The sequence below is a fragment of the Somniosus microcephalus genome, unplaced genomic scaffold (assembly GCF_052327205.1).
Source record: "Somniosus microcephalus isolate GS21.2 unplaced genomic scaffold, FLI_Smic_1.0 unresolved_chr3, whole genome shotgun sequence".
Lineage (NCBI taxonomy): Eukaryota > Metazoa > Chordata > Chondrichthyes > Squaliformes > Somniosidae > Somniosus > Somniosus microcephalus.
In genome coordinates, this window is record NW_028225181.1 from 48,049,781 (window position 1) to 48,070,914 (window position 21,134).

Genomic DNA, 21,134 nt, shown 5'->3' on the forward strand with positions numbered 1-21,134 from the left:
GAGAGAGAGAGAGGGAGAGATGCAGAGATGGAGAGAGGGAGAGAGGGAGAGAGGGAGTGATGGAGAGTTGGTTATGGCCCTCACATGTTTGCAGAATCTTCGAATGTCTTCGACTCAGTCTCGTCTCCAATTGATTTGAGTCCCTGAAAAAAACAGAGGTCAGTGAAAGGTCAGTGAGAGAGGTCAGTGAGAGGGTCAGTGAGAGGGTCAGTGAAAGGTCAGTGAGAGAGGTCAGTGAGAGAGGTCAGTGAGAGGGCCAGGGTGAGAGGGTCAGTGAGAGGGTCAGTGAAAGGTCAGTGAGAGAGGTCAGTGAGAGGGCCAGTGAGGGTCAGTGAGAGGGTCAGTGAGAGGGTCAGTGAGGGTCGGTGAGAGGGTCAGTGAGAGGGTCAGTGAGAGGGTCAGTGAGGTTCGGTGAGAGGTTCAGTGAGAGGGTCAGTGAGAGGGTCAGTGAGAGGGCCAGTGAGAGGGTCGGTGAGAGGGTCGGTGAGAGGGTCAGTGAGAGGGGCAGTGAGAGGGTCAGTGAGAGGCTCGGTGAGAGGGTCAGTGAGAGGGTCAGTGAGAGGGCCAGTGAGAGGGTCAGTGAGAGGGTCAGTGAGAGGGTCGGTGAGAGGGTCAGTGAGAGGGTCAGTGAGAGGCTCGGTGAGAGGGTCAGTGAGAGGGTCAGTGAGAGGGCCAGTGAGAGGGTCAGTGAGAGGGTCGGTGAGAGGGTCGGTGAGAGGGTCAGTGAGGGTCAGTGAGAGGGTCAGTGAGAGGGTCGGTGAGAGGGTCAGTGAGAGGGTCGGTGAGAGGGTCAGTGAGAGGGCCAGTGAGGGTCAGTGAGAGGGTCAGTGAGGGTCGGTGAGAGGGTCAGTGAGAGGGTCAGTGAGAGGGTCAGTGAGAGGGCCAGTGAGAGGGTCGGTGAGAGGGTCGGTGAGAGGGTCAGTGAGAGGGTCAGTGAGGGTCAGTGAGAGGGTCGGTGAGAGGGTCGGTGAGAGGGTCGTGAGAGGGTCGTGAGAGGGTCAGTGAGAGGGTCGGTGAGAGGGTCAGTGAGGGTGAGGGTCGGTGAGAGGGTCAGTGAGAGAGGGTCAGTGAGAGGGCCGGTGAGAGGGTCGGTGAGAGGGTCGGTGAGAGGGTCGGTGAGAGGGTCGGTGAGAGGGTCAGTGAGAGGGTCAGTGAGAGGGTCAGTGAGGGTCAGTGAGAGGGTCAGTGAGAGGGCCAGTGAGAGGGTCAGTGAGAGGGTCGGTGAGAGGGTCAGTGAGAGGGTCAGTGAGGGTCAGTGAGAGGGTCAGTGAGAGGGTCAGTGAGAGGGTCAGTGAGAGGGTCGGTGAGAGGGTCGGTGAGAGGGTCAGTGAGGGTCAGTGAGAGGGTCAGTGAGAGGGTCAGTGAGAGGGTCAGTGAGAGGGCCGGTGAGAGGGTCGGTGAGAGGGTGGGTGAGAGGGTCGGTGAGAGGGTCAGTGAGAGGGTCAGTGAGGGTCAGTGAGAGGGTCAGTGAGAGGGTCAGTGAGAGGGTCGGTGAGAGGGTCGGCGAGAGGGTCGGCGAGAGGGTCGGCGAGAGGGTCGGCGAGAGGGTCAGCGAGAGGGTCAGCGAGAGGGTCAGCAAGAGGGTCAGCGAGAGGGTCAGTGAGGGTCGGTGAGAGGGTCAGTGAGAGGGTCAGTGAGAGGGTCAGTGAGAGGGTCACTGAGAGAGTCAGTGAGGGGTCAGTGAGAGGGTCAGTGAGAGGGTCAGTGAGAGGGTCAGTTAGAGGGTCAGTGAGAGGGTCAGTGAGAGGGTCAGTGAGGGTCGGTGAGAGGTTCAGTGAGAGGGTCAGTGAGTGGGTCAGTGAGAGGGCCAGTGAGAGGGTCAGTGAGAGGGTCAGTGAGAGGGTCAGTGAGAGGGTCAGTGAGGGTCAGTTAGAGGGTCAGTGAGAGGGTCAGTGAGGGTCGGTGAGAGGTTCAGTGAGAGGGTCAGTGAGTGGGTCAGTGAGAGGGCCAGTGAGAGGGTCGGTGAGAGGGTCGGTGAGAGGGTCGGTGAGAGGGTCGGTGAGAGGGTCGGTGAGAGAGTCGATGAGAGGGTCGGTGAGAGGGTCTGTGAGAGGGTCGGTGAGAGGGTCAGTGAGAGGGTCGTTGAGAGGGTCGTTGAGAGGGTCGGTGAGAGGGTCGGTGAGAGGGTCGGTGAGAGGGTCGGTGAGAGGGTCGGCGAGAGGGTCAGCGAGAGGGTCAGCGAGACGGTCAGTGAGAGGGTCAGCGAGAGGGTCAGTGAGAGGGTCGGTGAGAGGGTCGGTGAGAGGGTCGGTGAGAGGGTCGGTGAGAGGGTCAGTGAGGGTCAGTGAGAGGGTCGGTGAGAGTGTCGGTGAGAGGGTCAGTGAGAGGGACAATGAGAGGGTCAGTGAGGGTCAGTGAGAGGGTCGGTGAGAGTGTCGGTGAGAGGGTCAGTGAGAGGGTCGGTGAGAGGGTCGGTGAGGGTCAGTGAGAGGGTCGGTGAGAGGGTCGGTGAGAGGGTCAGTGAGAGGGACAATGAGAGGGTCGGTGAGGGTCAGTGAGAGGGTCGGTGAGAGGGTCAGTGAGAGGGTCATGAGAGGGTCAGTGAGAGGGTCGGTGAGAGGGTCAGTGAGGGTCGGTGAGAGTGTCGGTGAGAGGGTCGGTGAGAGGGTCGGTGAGAGGGTCGGTGAGAGGGTCAGTGAGAGGGTCGGTGAGAGGGTCAGTGAGGGTCAGTGAGAGGGTCAGTGAGAGGGTCGGTGAGAGGGTCGGTGAGAGGGTCAGTGAGAGGGTCAGTGAGGGTCAGTGAGAGGGTCGGTGAGAGGGTCGGTGAGAGGGTCGGTGAGAGGGTCCGTGAGAGGGTCAGTGAGAGGGTCAGTGAGAGGGTCAGTGAGAGGGTCAGTGAGGGTCAGTGAGAGGGACAGTGAGAGGGTCGGTGAGAGGGTCAGTGAGAGGGTCAGTGAGAGGGTCAGTGAGGGTCAGTGAGAGGGTCAGTGAGAGGGTCAATGAGAGGGTCAGTGAGAGGGTCAGTGAGAGGGTCAGTGAGGGTCAGTGAGAGGGTCAGTGAGGGTCAGTGAGAGGGTCAGTGAGAGGGTCAGTGAGAGGGTCAGTGAGAGGGTCGGTGAGGGTCAGTGAGAGGGTCAGTGAGAGGGTCAGTGAGAGGATCAGTGAGAGGGTCGGTGAGAGGGTCAATGAGAGGGTCAGTGAGAGGGTCAGTGAGAGGGTCAGTGAGAGGGTCAGTGAGAGGGTCGGTGAGGGTCAGTGAGTGGGTCAGTGAGAGGGTCCGTGAGAGGGTCGGTGAGAGGGTCAGTGAGAGGATCAGTGAGAGGGTCGGTGAGAGGGTCAATGAGAGGGCCAGTGAGAGGGTCAGTGAGGGTCAGTGAGAGGGTGAGTGAGAGGGTCAGTGAGAGGGTCAGTGAGGGTCAGTGAGAGGGTCAGTGAGAGGGTCGGTGAGAGGGTCGGTGAGAGGGTCAGTGAGAGGGTCAGTGAGATGATTGGAGCTGTCCAATCGAAGGTGCAAGCTCAGTGTATGGTCTGGCTGTGAATTATGTGAAATATTTACCCCGTTTCCTGCGAATCGTAACTCTCTGTATCCTCGGTCCACTCCATACTCCCATCTAGGGGAAAGAAAGTATCTGTCAAAATCCTTCACACAGTGTACAGATATCGCCCTGAGGGAGGGGGACTGAGAGACAGCAGTCAGTGTACAGATATCGCCCTGAGGGAGGGGGACTGAGAGACACCAGTCAGTGTAGATATCTCCCTGAGGGAGAGGGACTGAGAGGCACCAGTCAGTGTACAGATATCGCCCTGAGGGAGAGGGACTGAGAGACACCAGTCAGTGTACAGATAGCTCCCTGAGGGAGAGGGACTGAAAGACACCAGTCAGTGTACAGATATCTCCCTGAGGGAGAGGGACTGAGAGACAGTCAGTGTACAGATATCTCCCTGAGGGAGAGGGACTGAGAGACACCAGTCAGTGTACAGATATCTCCCTGTGGAAGAGGGTCTGAGAGACACCAGGCAGTGTACAGATATCTCGCTGAGAGAGAGGGACTGAGAGACACCAGTCAGTGTACAGATATCTCCCTGAGAGAGAGGGACTGAGAGACACCAGTCAGTGTACAGATATCTCCCTGAGGGAGAGGGACTGAGAGACAACAGTCAATGTACAGATATCTCCCTGAGGGAGAGGGACTGAGACACACCATTCAGTGTACAGATATCTCCCTGAGGGAGAGGGACTGAGAGACACCAGGCAATGTACAGATATCTCCCTGACAGAGAGGGACTGAGAGACACCAGGCAGTGTACAAATATCTCGCTGAGAGAGAGGGACTGAGCGACACCAGTCAGTGTACAGATATCTCCCTGAGAGAGAGGGGACTAAGAGACACCAGTCAGTGTATACATATCTCCCTGACAGGGAGGGACTGAGAGACACCAGTCAGTGTACAAATATCTCCCTAAGGGAGAGGGTCTGAGAGACACCAGTTAGTCTTTAGATATCTCCCTGAGAGAGAGGGACCGAAAGACACCAGTCAGTGTACAGATATCTCCCTGAGAGAGAGGGACTGAGAGACACCAGTCAGTGTACAGATATCTCCCTGAGGGAGGGGGACTGAGAGACACCAGTCAGTGTATAGATATCTCCCTGAGAGAGAGGGACCGAAAGACACCAGTCAGTGTACAGACATCTCCCGGGGAGAGAGGGACTGAGAGACACCACATAGAGACAGAGAAGATAGGAGCAGGAGTAGGCCATTCGGCCCCTCGAGCCTGCTCTGCCATTCAGTGCGATCATGGCTGATCATCCAAATTCTGTACCCGGTCCCTGCTTTCTCCCCATACCCCTTGATCCCTTTAGCCTTAAGAAATATATCCAACTCCTTCTTGAATATATTTAATGTATTGGCCTCTACTGCCTTCTGTGGTAGAGAATTCCACAGGTTCACCACTCTCTGGGTGAAGAAATTCCTCCTCATTTCTGTCCTAAATGGCCTACCCCTTATCCTTAGACTGTGACCCCTGGTTCTGGACTCCCGGACCATCGGGAACATCCTTCCTGCATCTAGTCTGTCCAGTCCTGTCAGAATTTTATAAGTTTCAATGAGATCCCCACTCATTCTTCTAAACTCCAGCGAGTACAAGCCCAATCGACCCAATCTCTCCTCATACGTCATTCCTGCCATCCCAGGTATCAGCCTGGTGAATCTTCGCTGAATTCCTTCCATGGCAAGAACATCCTTCCTCAGATAAGGCGACCAAAACTGCACACAATACTCAAGATGTGGTCTCACCAAGGCCGTGTACAACTGCAGCAAGACATCCTTGTTCCTGTACTCAAACCCTCTCGATACGAAGGCCAACATGCCATTTGCCTTCTTAACCGCCTGCTGCACCTGCATGCTTACCTTCAGCGACTGGTGCACAAGGACACCCAGGTCTCATTGCACTTCCCCTTCTCCCAATCTATTGCCATTCAGATAATAATCTGCCTTCCTGTTTTTGCCACCAAACTGGATAACCTCGCATTTATCCACGTTATATTGCATCTGCCATGCTTTTGCCCAATCACCCAACCTGTCCAAATCATCCTGGAGTTTCTCGGCATCCTCCTCACAGCACACACGCCCACCCAGCTTTGTGTCGTCTGCAAATTTGGAGATATTACATCTAGTTCCCTTGTCTAGATCATTAATACATATTGTGAATAGCTGGGGCCCAAGGACCGATCCCTGCGGTACCCCACTAGTCAGAGGTTGTTACACAAGATTAGGGCTCATAGGATTGGGGTTAATATATTTGCTAGAATTGAGGGCTGGTTAACAGACAGAAAACAGAGAGTAGGGTCCTTTTTGGTTTGGCAGGGTGTAACTAGTGGAGTGCTGCAAGGATCAGTGTTGTGGCCTCAGCTATTTACAATCTATATCAATGACTTAGATGAAGGAACCGAGTATAAAGTATGCAAATTTGCTGACGATACAAAGCTAGGTGGGACAGTAAGCTGTGAGGTGGATGCAAAGAGGCTGCAAAGGCATATAGTTCCGCTAAGTGAATGGGCAAGGAGGTGGCAGATGGAGTAAAATGTGGGAAATGTGAAATTATTCACTTAGGTAGGCAAAGTGGAAAAGCACAATCTGTTTTAACGGGTGAGACTATTAAATTTTGGGAGTTGGAGGGATTTGAATGTCCTTGTACATGAATCACAGAAACTTAACATGCAGGTACAGCAGGCAATTAGGAAGGCAAATGATATGTTAGCCTTTATCGCAAGGGGGTTGGGGTATAAGAGTAAGGAAACATAGAAGATAGGAGCAGGAGTAGGCCATTCGGCCCTTCGAGCCTGCTCCGCCATTCAACGAGATCATGGCTGATCATCCAAACCCTAGCACCCGGTCCCTACACCGACAGCCATCCCACCCAAGCCCTATCCCCGTAACCCCACGTATTTAATCCCCCCTAACACTAAGGGCCAATTTTTATCATGGCCAATCAACCTAACCCGCACATTATTGGACTGTGGGAGGAAACCGGAGCACCCGGAGGAAACCCACGCAAACACGGGGAGAATGTGCAAACTCCACACAGACAGTCGCCCGAGGCCGGATTTGAACCCGGGTCCCTGGCGCTGTGAGGCAACAGTGCTAACCACTATGCCACCGTGCTGAGGAGGTCTTGCTGCAATTATATTGGGCCTTGGTGAGACCACACCTGGAGTACTGTGCACAGTTTTGGTCTCCTTATCTAAGGAAGGATATACTTGCCTTGGAGGTGATGCAATGAAGGTTCACTAGATTGATTCCTGGGATGAGGGGATTGTCCTATGAGGAGAGATTGAGTAGATTGGGCCTCTATTCTCTGGAGTTTAGAAGAATGAGAGGTGATCTCATTGAAACATACATCATTCTTCCAGGGCTTGATAGGGTAGATGCTGAGAGGCTGCTTCCCTGGGCTGGAGTGTCTAGAACCAGGGGGCATAGTCTCAGGATAAGGGGGTCGGCCATTTAGAACTGAGATGTGGAGGAATTTCTTCACTCAGAGGGTGGTGAATCTTTGGAATTCTCTACCCCAGAGGGCTGTGCATGTTCAGTCGTTGAGTATATTCAAGTCAGAGATCTGATAGATTTTGGATTCTAGGGGAATCAAGGGATATGGGGACAGTGCGGGGAAGTGGAGTTGAGGTCGAAGATCAGCCATGATCTTATTGAAAGGTGGAGCAGGCTCGAGGGGCCATATGGCCTACTCCTGCTCCTAATTCTTATGTTCTTATGTACAGATATGTCCCTGAGGGAGAGGAGACACCAGTCAGTGCACAGTACCTGGTGTGGTACTGAGCCGCACACACAGGCTCCAACCCCACCCTGTTAATGGATGATTGTCCACTTCCTGTTGGCTAAGTAATTGATGGATTGGCCACTTCCTGATGGCTAACAAAATGGCTGATTTGCCATTTCCTGTTGGGTAACAACATGGGCGAATGGCTACTTCCTGTTGGTTAAGAAAATGGCCGATTGGCCACTCCGATTGGTTAATAAATTGGCCAATTGACCGCTTCTTGTTGGCTCGTTCCCAAACGCATGTCCCTTCCCCCTCCCTCCACCACCCTGAAACTCTGCCCTAAGGAGCGGGGCACGACTTCATAGACGACTCACCTTGCGATGACGAGACGGCCATGGACGGCCTCCTGATGCCCCTCCGGTGCCACTCCCTGGAGGGACGCTTCGCGACGAGCTGCTCCTGACGCTCGCCCGCCAATCCCGGCGCCAGGCGGCCCGAGTCCGACGTGTCCCCCGGCGAGGGGCAACTGCACGACTTCCCCAGGGGCTTCCGCCCCCCCTCCTCCCTGAGCTGGGGTTCGTGGGGAGGGGCGGGGCCCCTCTGTCCCTCTCCCGCCTGCTGCCCTCTTCCCGCCAATTCCTCGCTGGAGAAGGCATTCTGCCGCTGCATCGGGCATCGGGCAGAGCCCCCGCTCAGGTGCCAGCCACTGGCGGCCTTCGCTGGACCCTCTGTGGCGGCAGCCCCACTCCCGACCATCGGTGCGCTCCATGATCGCCCCCTGAGGTTCTCGTCGCTCCACTGCCCGCGCGCGCGGATCTCCCCTTCTGCGGCTGACCGCCCTCCCTCCTCCTCCTCCTCCTCCTCCCACCGTTCCGCTCCTGCTGGGGGTTGCGGGTCCCCGGGGGGCTGGGATGGCCGCTCCCCGGCCCCGTGGTCTGCTCCGCCCTCCTGATCGAGTGGCCCCCTCTCCGCCCCGCCCCCGATCTCCACTGGGGGCGGGAGGTCCTCCGGGGCCGCGGCCGACCGCCGCTCTTGCTGAACGCCCAACGGGGGGGTCGGAGGTGAGCCCAGGTCGCGGGAGGTCGGGTCACATGCAACGGGTCGCCCCCGACCCTCAGCCACCGGAGGCAAGAGTCCGACCAGGAAGTAGACTTGAATCTTGTTCTCGGCTCGGGAAGCCTGCCTTGCTTCCTCCTGGTCCTGGTTGGGGTATTGAAGCTCTCCGTCAGTCACTGTGTCTCCCTGGGGAGGAGGCGGAGATGTTCCTGGTCCTTGCTTGGTGCAGTGCCCCAACTCCACCTCAACAGTGGGTCCCTCGTCCAGGATCCGGGCGACGGTTGAAGACCCATCAGCACCTTGGCCAACCATGTGTCTTACCTCCATTTCCTGGGGGTCAGAGGGCGAGTTGCCGAGCTCTCCTCCAATGGCTAGAGGTGTGCGCAGGTCCTGGTCAGTCAAAGGACACGCACTGATCTCTTGACCAATTGGGCACGAGCTTTCCACGTTCTGGCCATCGGAGGTTGAATCATTGACATCTTGACCAATTGGGCGAGAGCTTTCCTTGTTCTGGCCATCGGAGGTTGAATCATCGAACTCTTGGCCAATTGGGTGAGAGCTTTCCATGTTCTGGTCATCGGAGGTTGAGTCATTGATATCTTGACCAATTGGGCGAGAGCTTTCCATGTTCTGGTCATCAGAGGTTGAGTCATTGACATATTGACCAATTGGGCGAGAGCTTTCCATGTTCTGGTCATCGGAGGTTGAATCATTGACATCTTGACCAATTGGGTGAGAGTTTTCCATGTTCTGGACATCATAGGTTGAATCATCAAACTCTTGGCCAACTGAGTTAGTCCTCTCCACGTTCTGGCCATCAGAGCTTGAATCGTTGACCTCTTGAGCAATCGGAGAGGACCGGTCCTCGGCCTGAGTTGAGCCATCACTTTCCTGGCCAATAAGAGCAGGGTTGGTAGGTAGACTGGTGTCGCCTGATTGGCTGGGCTCTGGATCCCTGGTGTAAGCCGCCCTGATGTTAGTTTTGGAATGTTCTGTGTCCCAGTCGGGTCGAGCGATCAGAAGATAAGCAGAGGAATCCTCCCAGTCAACGATGGGAGGACTGCAGCCATCTTGGCTGGTCAGCGGCCATAGCGAGGATGTGTCTGGGGAATCGCACGTCAACCCAATGACCCCTTGGTCACCGGGGCAGAGGACCTCCTCCTCGGCTGTCTGGGGAAGCAACTGGTGGCCCGCCCCTCCACCCGGAGCCCAGGATCCCTCCGGAACAGGTGGGTGACCAGCCCCAGGATCTGAGACCGAGGAACCTCCTTCGTGGTGGCTCACCAGGACAGCCCCTCTGAAGGGACACGTGCTCCCGGTTTCCTCAAAACTCGCAGTGAGGTCCATCTCCATCCCACTGAGAGGCATTGGCACCGTGTCCTGCTCCCCTGGTTCATCGTGTTGGTACTCCTGGGAGTCATCGGCTGATGGACTGAGGTCCTCGGGGTATTGGGGACCTCCTGGACTATGAAGCTCCACCTCTGTTGTGTGTTGACTGCCAGGAGGAGGGGAGAGGTCCGCCACCATCAAGACTCCAACTCCCTCGGGGCGTTCTGCCTCCTCCCTTGTGTCTACCGTGTCCATCTCAACATCTTGAAGGGCTGGAGATCTGGAAAAGGAGATCAGAGATTATCTTCAAGTTTAATGAATGGTTCAAAGGGGCATCGGGCGGGCCAGACAATGACCTTTCAGTCCTTCAGCACCTAGGGTCAAAAATAGAACCCAGACAGAGGGGATGGAGGACTCCTCTCAATATCCAATGCAGGTACGGCAAGTGTTAGATACAGAGTAAAGCTCCCTCTACACTGTCCCATCAAACACTCCCAGGGCAGGTACAGCACGGGTTAGATACAGAGTAAAGCTCCCTCTACACTGTCCCATCAAACACTCCCAGGGCAGGTACAGCACGGGTTAGGTACAGAGTAAAGCTCTCTCTACACGGTCCGAACAATCACTCCCAGGGCAGGTACAGCAAAGGTTAGATGCAGAGCAAAACTCACTCTACACTGTCCCATCAAACACTCCCAGGGCAGGGACAGCACAGGTTAGATACAGAGTAAAGCTCCCTCGACACTGTCCCATCAAAAACTCCCAGGGCAGGTACAACACGGGTTAGATACAGAGTAAAGCTCCCTCTACGCTGTCCCTAACCCAGGGGTCACTGGCCAGAGATCAGGAGCAGGAACCCGGGCTGATTCACCTCAATCCCTCCCTAACCCAGGGGCCACTGGACTGGGATCAGGAGAAGGAACCCGGGCTGATTCACCCCCCGTCCCTAATCCAGGGGTCACTGGACAGGTATCAGGAGCAGGAACCTGGGCTGATTCATCCCCTCCTTAACCCAGGGGTCACTGGACAGGTATCAGGAGCAGGAACCTGGGCTGATTCATCCCCTCCCTAACCCGGGGGTCACTGGACAGGGATCAGGAGCAGGAACCTGGGCTGATTCATCCCCTCACTAACCCAGGGGTCACTGGACAGGGATCAGGAGCAGGAACCCGGGCTGATTCATCCCCTCCCTAACCCAGCGGTCACTGTACAGGGATCAGGAGCAGGAATCCGAGCCGATTCACCTCCTCCCTAACTCAGGGGTCACTGGAAAGGGATCAGGAGCAGGAACCCAGGCAGATTCACCCCCTCCCTAACCCAGGGGTCACTGGCAGGGGTCAGGAGCAGGAACCCGGGCTGATTCACCCCCTCCCTAACACAAGGATTACTGGACAGGGATCAGGAGCAAGAAACAGGGCTGATTCACCCACTCCCTAAACCAGGGGTCACTGGACGGGGATCAAGAGCAGGAACCCGGGCTGATTCTCCCCCTCCCTAACCCAGGGGTCACTGGACAGGGGTTAGGAGCAGGAACCCGGGCTCATTCACCCCGTTCCTAACCCAGGGGTCAATGGACAGGGATCAGGAGCAGGAACCTGAGCTGATTCACCCCTCCCTAAACCAGGGGTCACTGGACAGGGATCAAGAGCAGGAACCCAGGCTGATTCACTCCCTCCCTAACCCAGGGGTCACTGGACTGTTATCAGGAGCAGGAACCCAGGCTGATTCACCCCCCCTCCCTAAAACATGGGTCACTGGACTGGGATCAGGAGAAGGAACCCGGGCTGATTCACCCCCCCTCCCTAATCCAGGGGTCGCTGGACAGGGATCAGGAGCAGGAACCCATGCAGATTCACCCCCCTCCCAACCCAGGGGTCACAGGACAGGGATCAGGAGCAGGAACACGGGCTGATTCACCCCCTCCCTAATCCGGGGTCACTGGACAGGGATCAGGAGCAGGAACCTGGGCTGATTCACCCCCTCCCTAACCCAGGGGTCACTGGACAGGGATCAGGAGCAGGAACCTGGGCTGATTCACCCCTCCCTAAACCAGGGGTCACTGGACAGGGATCAGGAGCAGGAACACGGGCTGATTCACCCCCTCCCTAACCCAGGGGTCACTGGACAGGGATCAGGAGTAGGAACCCGAGCTGATTCACCTCCTCCCTAACCCAGGGATCACTGGACAGGAATCAGATGCAGGAACCCGGGCTGATTCACCCCCTCCCTAACACAGGGGTCACTGGACAGGGATCAGGAGCAGGAACCCGGGCTGATTCACCCCACTCCCTAATCCAGGAGTCATAGAAACATAGAAATATAGAAGATAGGAGCAGGAGTAGGCCAATCGGCCCCTCGAGCCTGCTCCGCCATTCAATGCGATCATGGCTGATCATCCAAATTCAGTACCCTGTCCCTACTTTCTCCCCATATCCCTTGATCCATTTAGCCTTAAGAAATATATCTAACTCCTTCTTGAATATATTTAATGTATTGGCCTCTACTGCCTTCTGCGGTAGTGAATTCCACAGGTTCACCACTCTCTGGGTGAAGAAATTCCTCCTCATTTCTGTCCTAAATGGCCTATCGCTTATCCTTAGGCTGTGACCCCTGGTTCTCGACTCCCCGACCATCGGGAACATCCTTCCTGCATCTAGTCTGTCCAGTCCTGTCAGAATTTTATAAGTTTCAATGAGATCCCCTCTCATTCATCTAAAGTCCAGCGAGTACAAGCCCAATCGTCCCAATCTCTCCTCATACGTCATTCCTGCCACGTATCAGCCTGGTGAATCTTCGCTGAACTCCTTCCATGGCAAGAACATCCTTCCTCAGGTAAGGCGACCAAAACTGCACACAATACTCAAGATGTGGTCTCACCAAGGCCCTGTACAACTGCAGCAAGACATCCTTGTTCCTGTACTCAAACCCTCTCGCTACGAAGGCCAACATACCATTTGCCTTCTTAGCCGCCTGCTGCACCTGCATGCTTACTTTCAGCGACTGGTGCACAAGGACACCCAGGTCTCATTGCACTTCCCCTTCTCCCAACCTATTGCTGTTCAGATAATAGTCTGCCTTCCTGTTTTTGCCACCAAACTGGATAACCTCATATTTTTCCTTGTAATATTGCATCTGCCATGCTTCTGCCCAATCACCCAACCTGTCCAAATCATCCTGGAGTTTCTCGGCATCCTCCTCACAGCACACACGCCCACCCAGCTTTGTGTCGTCTGCAAATTTGGAGATATTACATCTAGTTCCCTTGTCTAGATCATTAATACATATTGTGAATAGCTGGGGTCCAAGGACCGATCATTGCGGTACCCCACTAGTCACTGCCTGCCACTCGGAAAAAGACCCCCTTATTCCAACTCTTTGCTTTCTGTCTGCCAACCAGTTCTCTATCCAAGTCAATACCTTGCCCCCAATCCCATGTGCCTTAATTTTGCACGCTAATCTCTTATGCGGGACCTTATCGAAAGCCTTCTGAAAGTCCAAATACACCACATCCACTGGTTCTCCCTTATCTATTTTACTAGTTACATCCTCAAAATATTCCAGTAGATTAATCAAGCACGATTTACCTTTTGCAAATCCATGTTGACTTTGTCTGATCCTGTCACTGTTTTCCAAGTGCTCTGCTATTACATCTTTTATAATGGACTCTAGCAATTTCCCCACGACCGATGTCAGGCTTACCGATGTCAGTCACTGGACAGGGATCAGGAGCAGGAACCCGGGCAGATTCACCCCTTCCCTAACCCAGGGGTCACTGGACAGGGATCAGGAGCACGAAACCGAGCTGATTCACCTCCCTCCCTAACCCAGGTTTCAAAGTACAGGGATCAGGAGCAGGAACCTGGGCTGATTCACGCCCTCCCTGACACAGTGGTCACTGGACAGGGATCAGGAGCAGGAACCCGGGCTGATTCACCCCTCCCTAACCCAGGGGTCACTGGACAGGGATCAGGAGCAGGAACCCAGGCTGATTCACCCCCTTCCTAGCCCAGGGGTCATTGGACAGTGATCAGGAGCAGGAACCCGTGCTGATCAACTACCTCCCTAGCCCAGGGGTCATTGGAAGGTGATCAGGAGCAGGATCCCGGGCTAATTCCCACCTTCCCTAACACAAGGGTTACTGGACAGGGATCAGGAGCAGGGATCAGGAGCAGGTAACAGGGCTGATTCACCCCATTCCTAACCCAGGGGTCAATGGAGAGGTATCAGGAGCAGGAACCCGGGCTGATTCACTCCCTCCCTAACCCAGGGGTCACTGGACAGGGATCAGGAGCAGGAACCCGGGCAGATTCACCCCACTCCCTAATCCAGGAGTCATTGAAAAGTAGAAACATAGAAGATAGAAGCAGGAGTAGGCCATTCGGCCCCTCGAGCCTGCTCCGCCATTCAATGAGATCATGGCTGATCATCCAAATTCAGTTCCTGGTCCCTGCTTTCTCCCCATACCCCTTGATCACTTTAGCCTTAAGAAATATATCCAACTCCTTCTTGAATATATCTAATGTAGTGGCCTCTACTGCCTTATGTGGTAGAGAATTCCACAGGTTCACCAATCTCTGGGTGAAGTAATTCCTCCTCATTTCTGTCCTAAATGGCCTATCGCTTATCCTTAGACTGTGACCCCTGGTTCTGGACTCCCCGACCATCGGGAACATCCTTCCTGCATCTAGTCTGTCCAATCCTATCAGAATTTTATAAGTTTCAATGAGATCCCCTCTCATTCTTCTAAAGTCCAGCGAGTACAAGCCCAATCGTCCCAATCTCTCCTCATACGTCATTCCTGCCACGTATCAGCCTGGTGAATCTTCGCTGCACTCCCTCCATGGCAAGAACATCCTTCCTCAGGTAAGGCGACCAAAACTGCACGCAATACTCAAGATGTGGTCTCACCAAGGCCCTGTACAACTGCAGCAAATCATCCTTGTTCCTGTACTCAAACCCTCTCGCTACGAAGGCCAACATACCATTTGCCTTCTTAGCCGCCTGCTGCACCTGCATGCTTACCTTCAGCGACTGGTGCACAAGGACACCCAGGCCTCATTGCACTTCCCCTTCTCCCAACCTATTGCCATTCAGATAATAATCTGCCTTCCTGTTTATGCCACCAAACTGGATAACCTCACATTTATCCACGTTATATTGCATCTGCCATGCTTCTGCCCAATCACCCAACCTGTCCAAATCATCCTGGAGTTTCTCGGCATCCTCCTCACAGCACACACGCCCAACCAGCTTTGTGTCGTCTGCAAATTTGGAGATATTACATCTAGTTCCCTTGTCTGGATCATTAATACATATTGTGAATAGCTGGGGTCCAATGACCGATCACTGCGGTACCCCACTAGTCACTGCCTGCCATTCGGAAAAAGACCCGTTTATTCCAACTCTTTGCTTTCTGTCTGCCAACCAGTTCTCTATCCAAGTCAATACCTTGCCCCCAATCCCATGTGCCGTAACTTTGCACGCCAATCTCTTATGCGGGACCTTATCGAAAGCCTTCTGAAAGTCCAAATACACCACATCCACTGGTTCTCCCTTATCTATTTTACTAGTTACATCCTCAAAAAATTCCAGTAGATTAGTTAAGCCCGATTTACCTTTTGCAAATCCATGTTGACTTTGTCTGATCCTGTCACGGTTTTCCAAGTGCTCTGCTATTACATCTTTTATAATGGACTCTAGCAATTTCCCCACTACCGATGGCAAGCTTACCGATGTCAGTCACTGGACAGGGATCAGGAGCACGAACCCGGGCAGATTCACCCCCTCCCTAACCCAGGGGTCACTGGACAGGGATCAGGAGCAGGAACCCGGGCAGATTCACCCCCTCCCTAACCTAGGGGTCAAAGGACAGGGATCAGGAGCACGGAACCGAGCTGATTCACCCCCTCCCTAACCTAGGGGTCAAAGGACAGGGATCAGGAGCAGGAACCTGGGCTGATTCACCCCACTCCCTAATCCAGGAGTCATAGAAACACAAAAACATAGAAGATAGAAGCAGGAGTAGGCCATTCGGCCCCTCGAGCCTGCTCCACCATTGAATGCGATCATGGCTGATCATCCAAATTCAGTACCCGGTCCCTGCTTTCTCCCCATACCCCTTGATCCCTTTAGCCTTAAGAAATATTTCCAACTCCTTCTTGAATATATCTAATGTATTGGCCTCTACTGCCTTCTGTGGTAGTGAATTCCACAGGTTCACCACTCTCTGGGTGAAGTAATTCCTCCTCATTTCTGTCCTAAATAGCCTACCGCTTATCCTTAGACTGTGACCCCTGGTTCTGGACTCCCCGACCATCGGGTACATCCTTCCTACATCTAGTCTCTCCAGTCCTGTCAGAATTTTATAAGTTTCAATGAGATCACGGAATCACAGAATCACAGAAACCCCACAGTGCAGATAGAGGCCATTTCGGCCCATCGAGCCTGCACCGACACATATCCCACCCTATCCCCGTAACCCCACGTATTTAATCCCCCTAACACTAAGGGTCAATTTATCATAGCCAAACAACCTAACCCGCACATCTTTGGACTTTATCCCCTCTCATTCTTCTAAAGTCCGGCAAGTACAAGCCCAATCGTCCCAATCTCTCCTCATACATCATTCCTGCCACGTATCAGCCTGGTGAATCTTCGCTGAACTCCTTCCATGGCAAGAACATCCTTCCTCAGGTAAGGCGACCAAAACTGCACGCAATACTCAAGATGTGGTCTCACCAAGGCCCTGTACAACTGCAGCAAGATATCCTTGTTCCTGTACTCGAATCCTCTCGCTACGAAGGCCAACATACCATTTGCCTTCTTAGCCGCCTGCTGCACCTGCATGCTTACCTTCAGCGACTGGTGCACAAGGACACCCAGGTCGCATTGCACTTCCCCTTCTCCCAACCTATTGCCGTTCAGATAATAATCTGCCTTCCTGTTTTTGCCACCAAACTGGATAACCTCACATTTGTCCATGTTATATTGCATCTGCCATGCATCTCCCCAATCACCCAACCTGTCCAAATCATCCTGGAGTTTCTCAGCATCCTCCTCACAGCACACACGCCCACCCAGCTTTGTGTCATCTGCAAATTTGGAGATATTACATCTAGTTCCCTTGTCTAGATCATTAATACATATTGTGAATAGCTGGGGTCCAAGGACCGATCACTGCGGTACTCCACTAGTCACTGCCTTCCACTCGGAAAAAGGCCCATTTATTCCAACACTTTGCTTCCTGTCTGCCAACCAGTTCTCTATCCAAGTCAATACCTTGCCCCCAATCCCATGTGCCTTAACTTTGCACGCTAATCTCTTATGCGGGACCTTATCGAAAGCCTTCTGAAAGTCCAAATACTCCACATCCACTGGTTCTCCCTTATCTATTTTACTAGTTATATCCTCAAAAAATTCCAGTGGATTAGTCAAGCACGATTTACCTTTTGCAAATCCATGTTGACTTTGTCTGATCCTGTCACTGTTTTCCAAGTGCTCTGCTATTACATCTGTTATAATGGTCTCTAGCAATTTCCCCACTACCGATGTCAGGCTTACCGATGTCAGTCACTGGACAGGGATCAGGAGCGGGAACCCGGGCAGATTCACCCCCTCCCTAACCCAGGGGTCAAAGGACAGGGATCAGGAGCACGAAACCGAGCTGATTCACCTCCCTCCCTAACCCAGGGGTCACTGGACAGGGATCAGGAGCAGGAACCCGGGCTGATTCACCCCCTACCTAACCCAGGGGTCACTGGACAGGGGTCAGGAGCAGGAACCTGGGCTGATTCACCCCCTCCCTAACACAGGCCTCACTGGACAGGGATCAGGAGCAGGAACCTGGGCTGATTCACCCCACTCCCTAACCCAGGGGTCACTGGACAGGGATCAGGAGCAGGAACCTGGGCTGATTCACCCCACTCCCTAACCCAGGGGTCACTGGACAGGGATCAGGAGCAGGAACCCGGGCTGATTCACCCCCTCTCTAACCCAGGAATCACTGGACAGGGATCAGGATCAGGATCCCGGGCTGATTCACCCATTCCTCCCGAACCCAGTGGTCACTGGACAGGGATCAGATGCAGGAACCCAGGCTGATTCACCCCCTCCCTAACCCAGTGGTCACTGGACAGGGATCAGGAGCAGGAACCCGGGCTGATTCACCCCCTCCCTAACCCAGTGGTCACTGGACAGGGATCAGGAGCAGGAACCCGGGCTGATTCACCCCACTCCCTAACCCAGGAATCACTGGACAGGGATCAGGAGCAGGAACCCGGGCTGATTCACCCATTCCTCCCGAACCCAGTGGTCACTGGACAGGGATCAGATGCAGGAACCCAGGCTGATTCACCCCCTCCCTAACCCAGTGGTCACTGGACAGGGATCAGGAGCAGGAACATGGGCTGATTCACCCCCTCCCTAACTCAGGGGTCACTGGACAGGGATCAGGAGCAGGAACTCGGGCTGTTTCACCCCCTCCCTAACCCAGGTGTCACTGGACAGGGATCAGGAGCAGGAACCCGGGCTGATTCACCCCACTCCCTAACCCAGGGGTCACTGGACAGGGATCAGGAGCAGGAACTCAGGCTGATTCACCCCCTCCCTAACCCAGGGGTCACTGGACAGGGATCAGGAGCAGGAACCCGGGCTGATTCACCCCCCTCCCTAACCCAGGGGTCACTGGACAGGGGTCAGGAGCAGGAACCCGGGCTGATTCACCCCCTCCCTAACCCAGGGGTCACTGGACAGGGATCAGGAGCAGGAACCCCGGCTGATTCACCACCTCCCTAACCCAGGGTTCACTGGACAGGGATCAGGAGCAGGAACCCAGGCTGATTCACCTCCCTCCCTAACCCAGGGGTCACTGGACAGGGATCAGGAGCAGGAACCTGTGCTGATTCACCCCACTCCCTAACCCATGGGTCACTGGACAGGGATCAGGAGCAGGAACCCGGGCTGATTCACCCCCTCCCTAACCCAGGGGTCACTGGACAGAGATCAGGAGCAGGAACTCGGGCTGATTCACCCCCTCCCTAACCCAGGGGTCACTGGACAGGGATCAGGAGCAGGAACCCGGGCTGATTCACCCCCTCTCTAACCCAGTGGTCACTGGACAGGGATCAGGAGCAGGAACCTGTGCTGATTCACCCCCCTCCCTAACCCAGGGGTCACTGGACAGGGATCAGGAGCAGGAACCTGTGCTGATTCACCCCCCTCCCTAACTCAGGGGTCACTGGACAGAGATCAGGAGCCAGAACCCAGGCTGAGCCACCCCCCTCCCTCCCTAACCCAGGGGTCACTGGACAGGGATCACGAGCAGTAACCTGGGCTGATTCAACCCCCCTCCCTAACACAGGGGTCACTGGACAGAGATCAGGAGCAGGAACCTGGGCTGATTCAACCCCCTCCCTAACCCAGGGGTCACTGGACAGGGATCAGGTGCAGGAACCCGGGCTGATTCACCCCCTCCCTAACCCAGGGGTCACTGGACAGGGATCAGGAGCAGGAGCCTGTGCTGGGCAGCACGGTGGCATAGTGGTTAGCACTGTTGCCTCACAGCGCCAGGGACCTGGGTTCAAATCCGGCCTCAGGTGACTGTCTGTGTGGAGTTTGCACATTCTCCCCGTGTTTGCGTGGGTTTCCTCCGGGTGCTCCGGTTTCCTCCCACAGTCCAAAGATGTGCGGGTTAGGTTGATTGGCCATGATAAAAATTGGCCCTTAGTGTTAGGGGGGATTAAATATGTGGGGTTACGGGGTTACGGGGATAGGGCTTGGGTGGGATGGCTGTCGGTGTAGGGACCGGGTGCTAGGGTTTGGATGATCAGCCATGATCTCGTTGAATGGTGGAGCGGGCTCGAGGGGCCGAATGGCCTACTCCTGCTCCTATCTTCTATGTATCTATGTTTCTATGGACAGGGATCAGGAGCAGGAACCCGGGCTGATTCACCCCCTCCCTAACTCAGGGGTCACTGGACAGGGATCAGGAGCAGGAACCCGGGCTGATTCACCCCCTCCCTAACCCAGGGGTCACTGCACAGGGATCAGGAGCAGGAACCCGGGCTGATTCACCCCCTCCCTAACCCAGGGGTCACTGGACAGGGATCAGGAGCAGGAACCTGGGCTGATTCACCCCCTCCCTAACCCAGGGGTCACTGGACAGGGATCAGGAGCAGGAACCCAGGCTGATTCACCCCCTCCCTAACCCAGTGGTCACTGGACAGGGATCAGGAGCAGGAACCCGGGCTGATTCACCCCCTCCCTAACCCAGGGGTCACTGGATAGGGATCAGGAGCAGGAACCCGGGCTGATTCACCCCCTCCCTAACCCAGGGGTCACTGGACAGGGATCAGGAGCAGGAACCCGGGCTGAATCACCCCCTCCCTAGCCCAGGGGTCACTGGACAGGGATCAGGAGCAGGAACTTGGGCTGATTCACCCTCTCCCTCCCCAACCCAAGGCCTCAGTACCACACCAGGTGTGAGATCAGGCTAACTCAGCACAGGCCGGCATTGGAGCCTGGGCCTCTCCTGATCTGTGTGTGTGTGTGTGTGTGTGTGTGCGACTGAATACCGCACTAGGTGTGAGTTGAGCTATCCGTGTTCAGGAGTTTGAAAGGTTTTTCAAGCTGTTCAAAGTTCCCTGCCCCTCCCTTGTTCTGTGGCGTACATACCCGGGAATGTTGCAGATCTTGATCCTGGGTGTCCTGGATATCCCTCTCCCCAGCTCGCCAACATTAACACTGCTCCCCCTCACTCACCCCCGGTCCCAGATCCCCTTCCCTCACCCCCCCCCTCACCCCCTCCTTCCCTCAACCCAGATTCTTCGAACAAAATCTTGGCATCTCACCTTTCCAGTTCTTCTGGCTCTCCCCTCCCCCCCCTCTCCGATCGGACAAGACCAGGCAGGGGTGGGTTTAGACCAGGCCTCAGTCTGTGCAACTGTGGGTTGGTGGGAGGTCCTGTCGATTGCAGGGGACAACCGTCCTGGGTCAATGTCTGGGACACAGCGCAAGAGATCGGGAATTCTGGGAGCTGTTGAAAGCCGGGGGAGGGTGTGGTTCGCTGATTGGATACCTGTGGAATGTTTCAATCAAGGTGATGGTGGGAGGGACAGAGAGAGAGACAGACAGTGAGAGGGAGTGAGAGAGACAGAGAGAGAGAGGGAGACAGTGACAGAGACAGAAAGTTCGAGACAGAGAGAGAGAGAGAGACAGACAGACAGTGAGAGGGAGTGAGAGAGACAGAGAGAGAGAGGGAGAGAGAGACAGACAGCGAGAGAGAGTGAGAGGGACAGAAGAGAGAGAGGGAGAGAGAGAGTTAGAGACAGTGACAGAGACAGAAAGTTAGAGACAGAGAGAGAGAGAGAGAGACAGACAGACAGACAGTGAGAAAGACAGAGACAGACAGTGAGAGAGACAGACAGACACCGAGAGAGACTCAGATAGCAAGAGAGGGAGTCAGAGAGATAGAGACAGTGACAGAGATAGAGACAGAGAGAGACAGAGAGAAAGAGAGACAGAGAGAGAGACAGCGA

The 21,134-nt window shown here is 54.9% G+C and overlaps 1 protein-coding gene across 1 annotated transcript in view; it reads right to left on the bottom strand.

Moving 5' to 3' along the window:
• The window catches only part of LOC147091409 (uncharacterized), a 120,701-nt gene extending 100,042 nt beyond the window's left edge, over positions 1-20,659 (bottom strand). The window contains exons 1-4 of the mRNA XM_085976767.1: positions 20,448-20,659; positions 7,590-9,880; positions 3,497-3,551; positions 85-143 (exon numbers count right to left, since the gene is read on the bottom strand). Of these exons, the coding sequence (XP_085832893.1) occupies positions 85-143; positions 3,497-3,551; positions 7,590-9,855 (2,380 nt within the window). The 5' untranslated portion in view covers positions 9,856-9,880; positions 20,448-20,659. The remainder of the gene's footprint in view (positions 1-84; positions 144-3,496; positions 3,552-7,589; positions 9,881-20,447) is intronic.
• Positions 20,660-21,134: the final 475 nt, after the last annotated feature.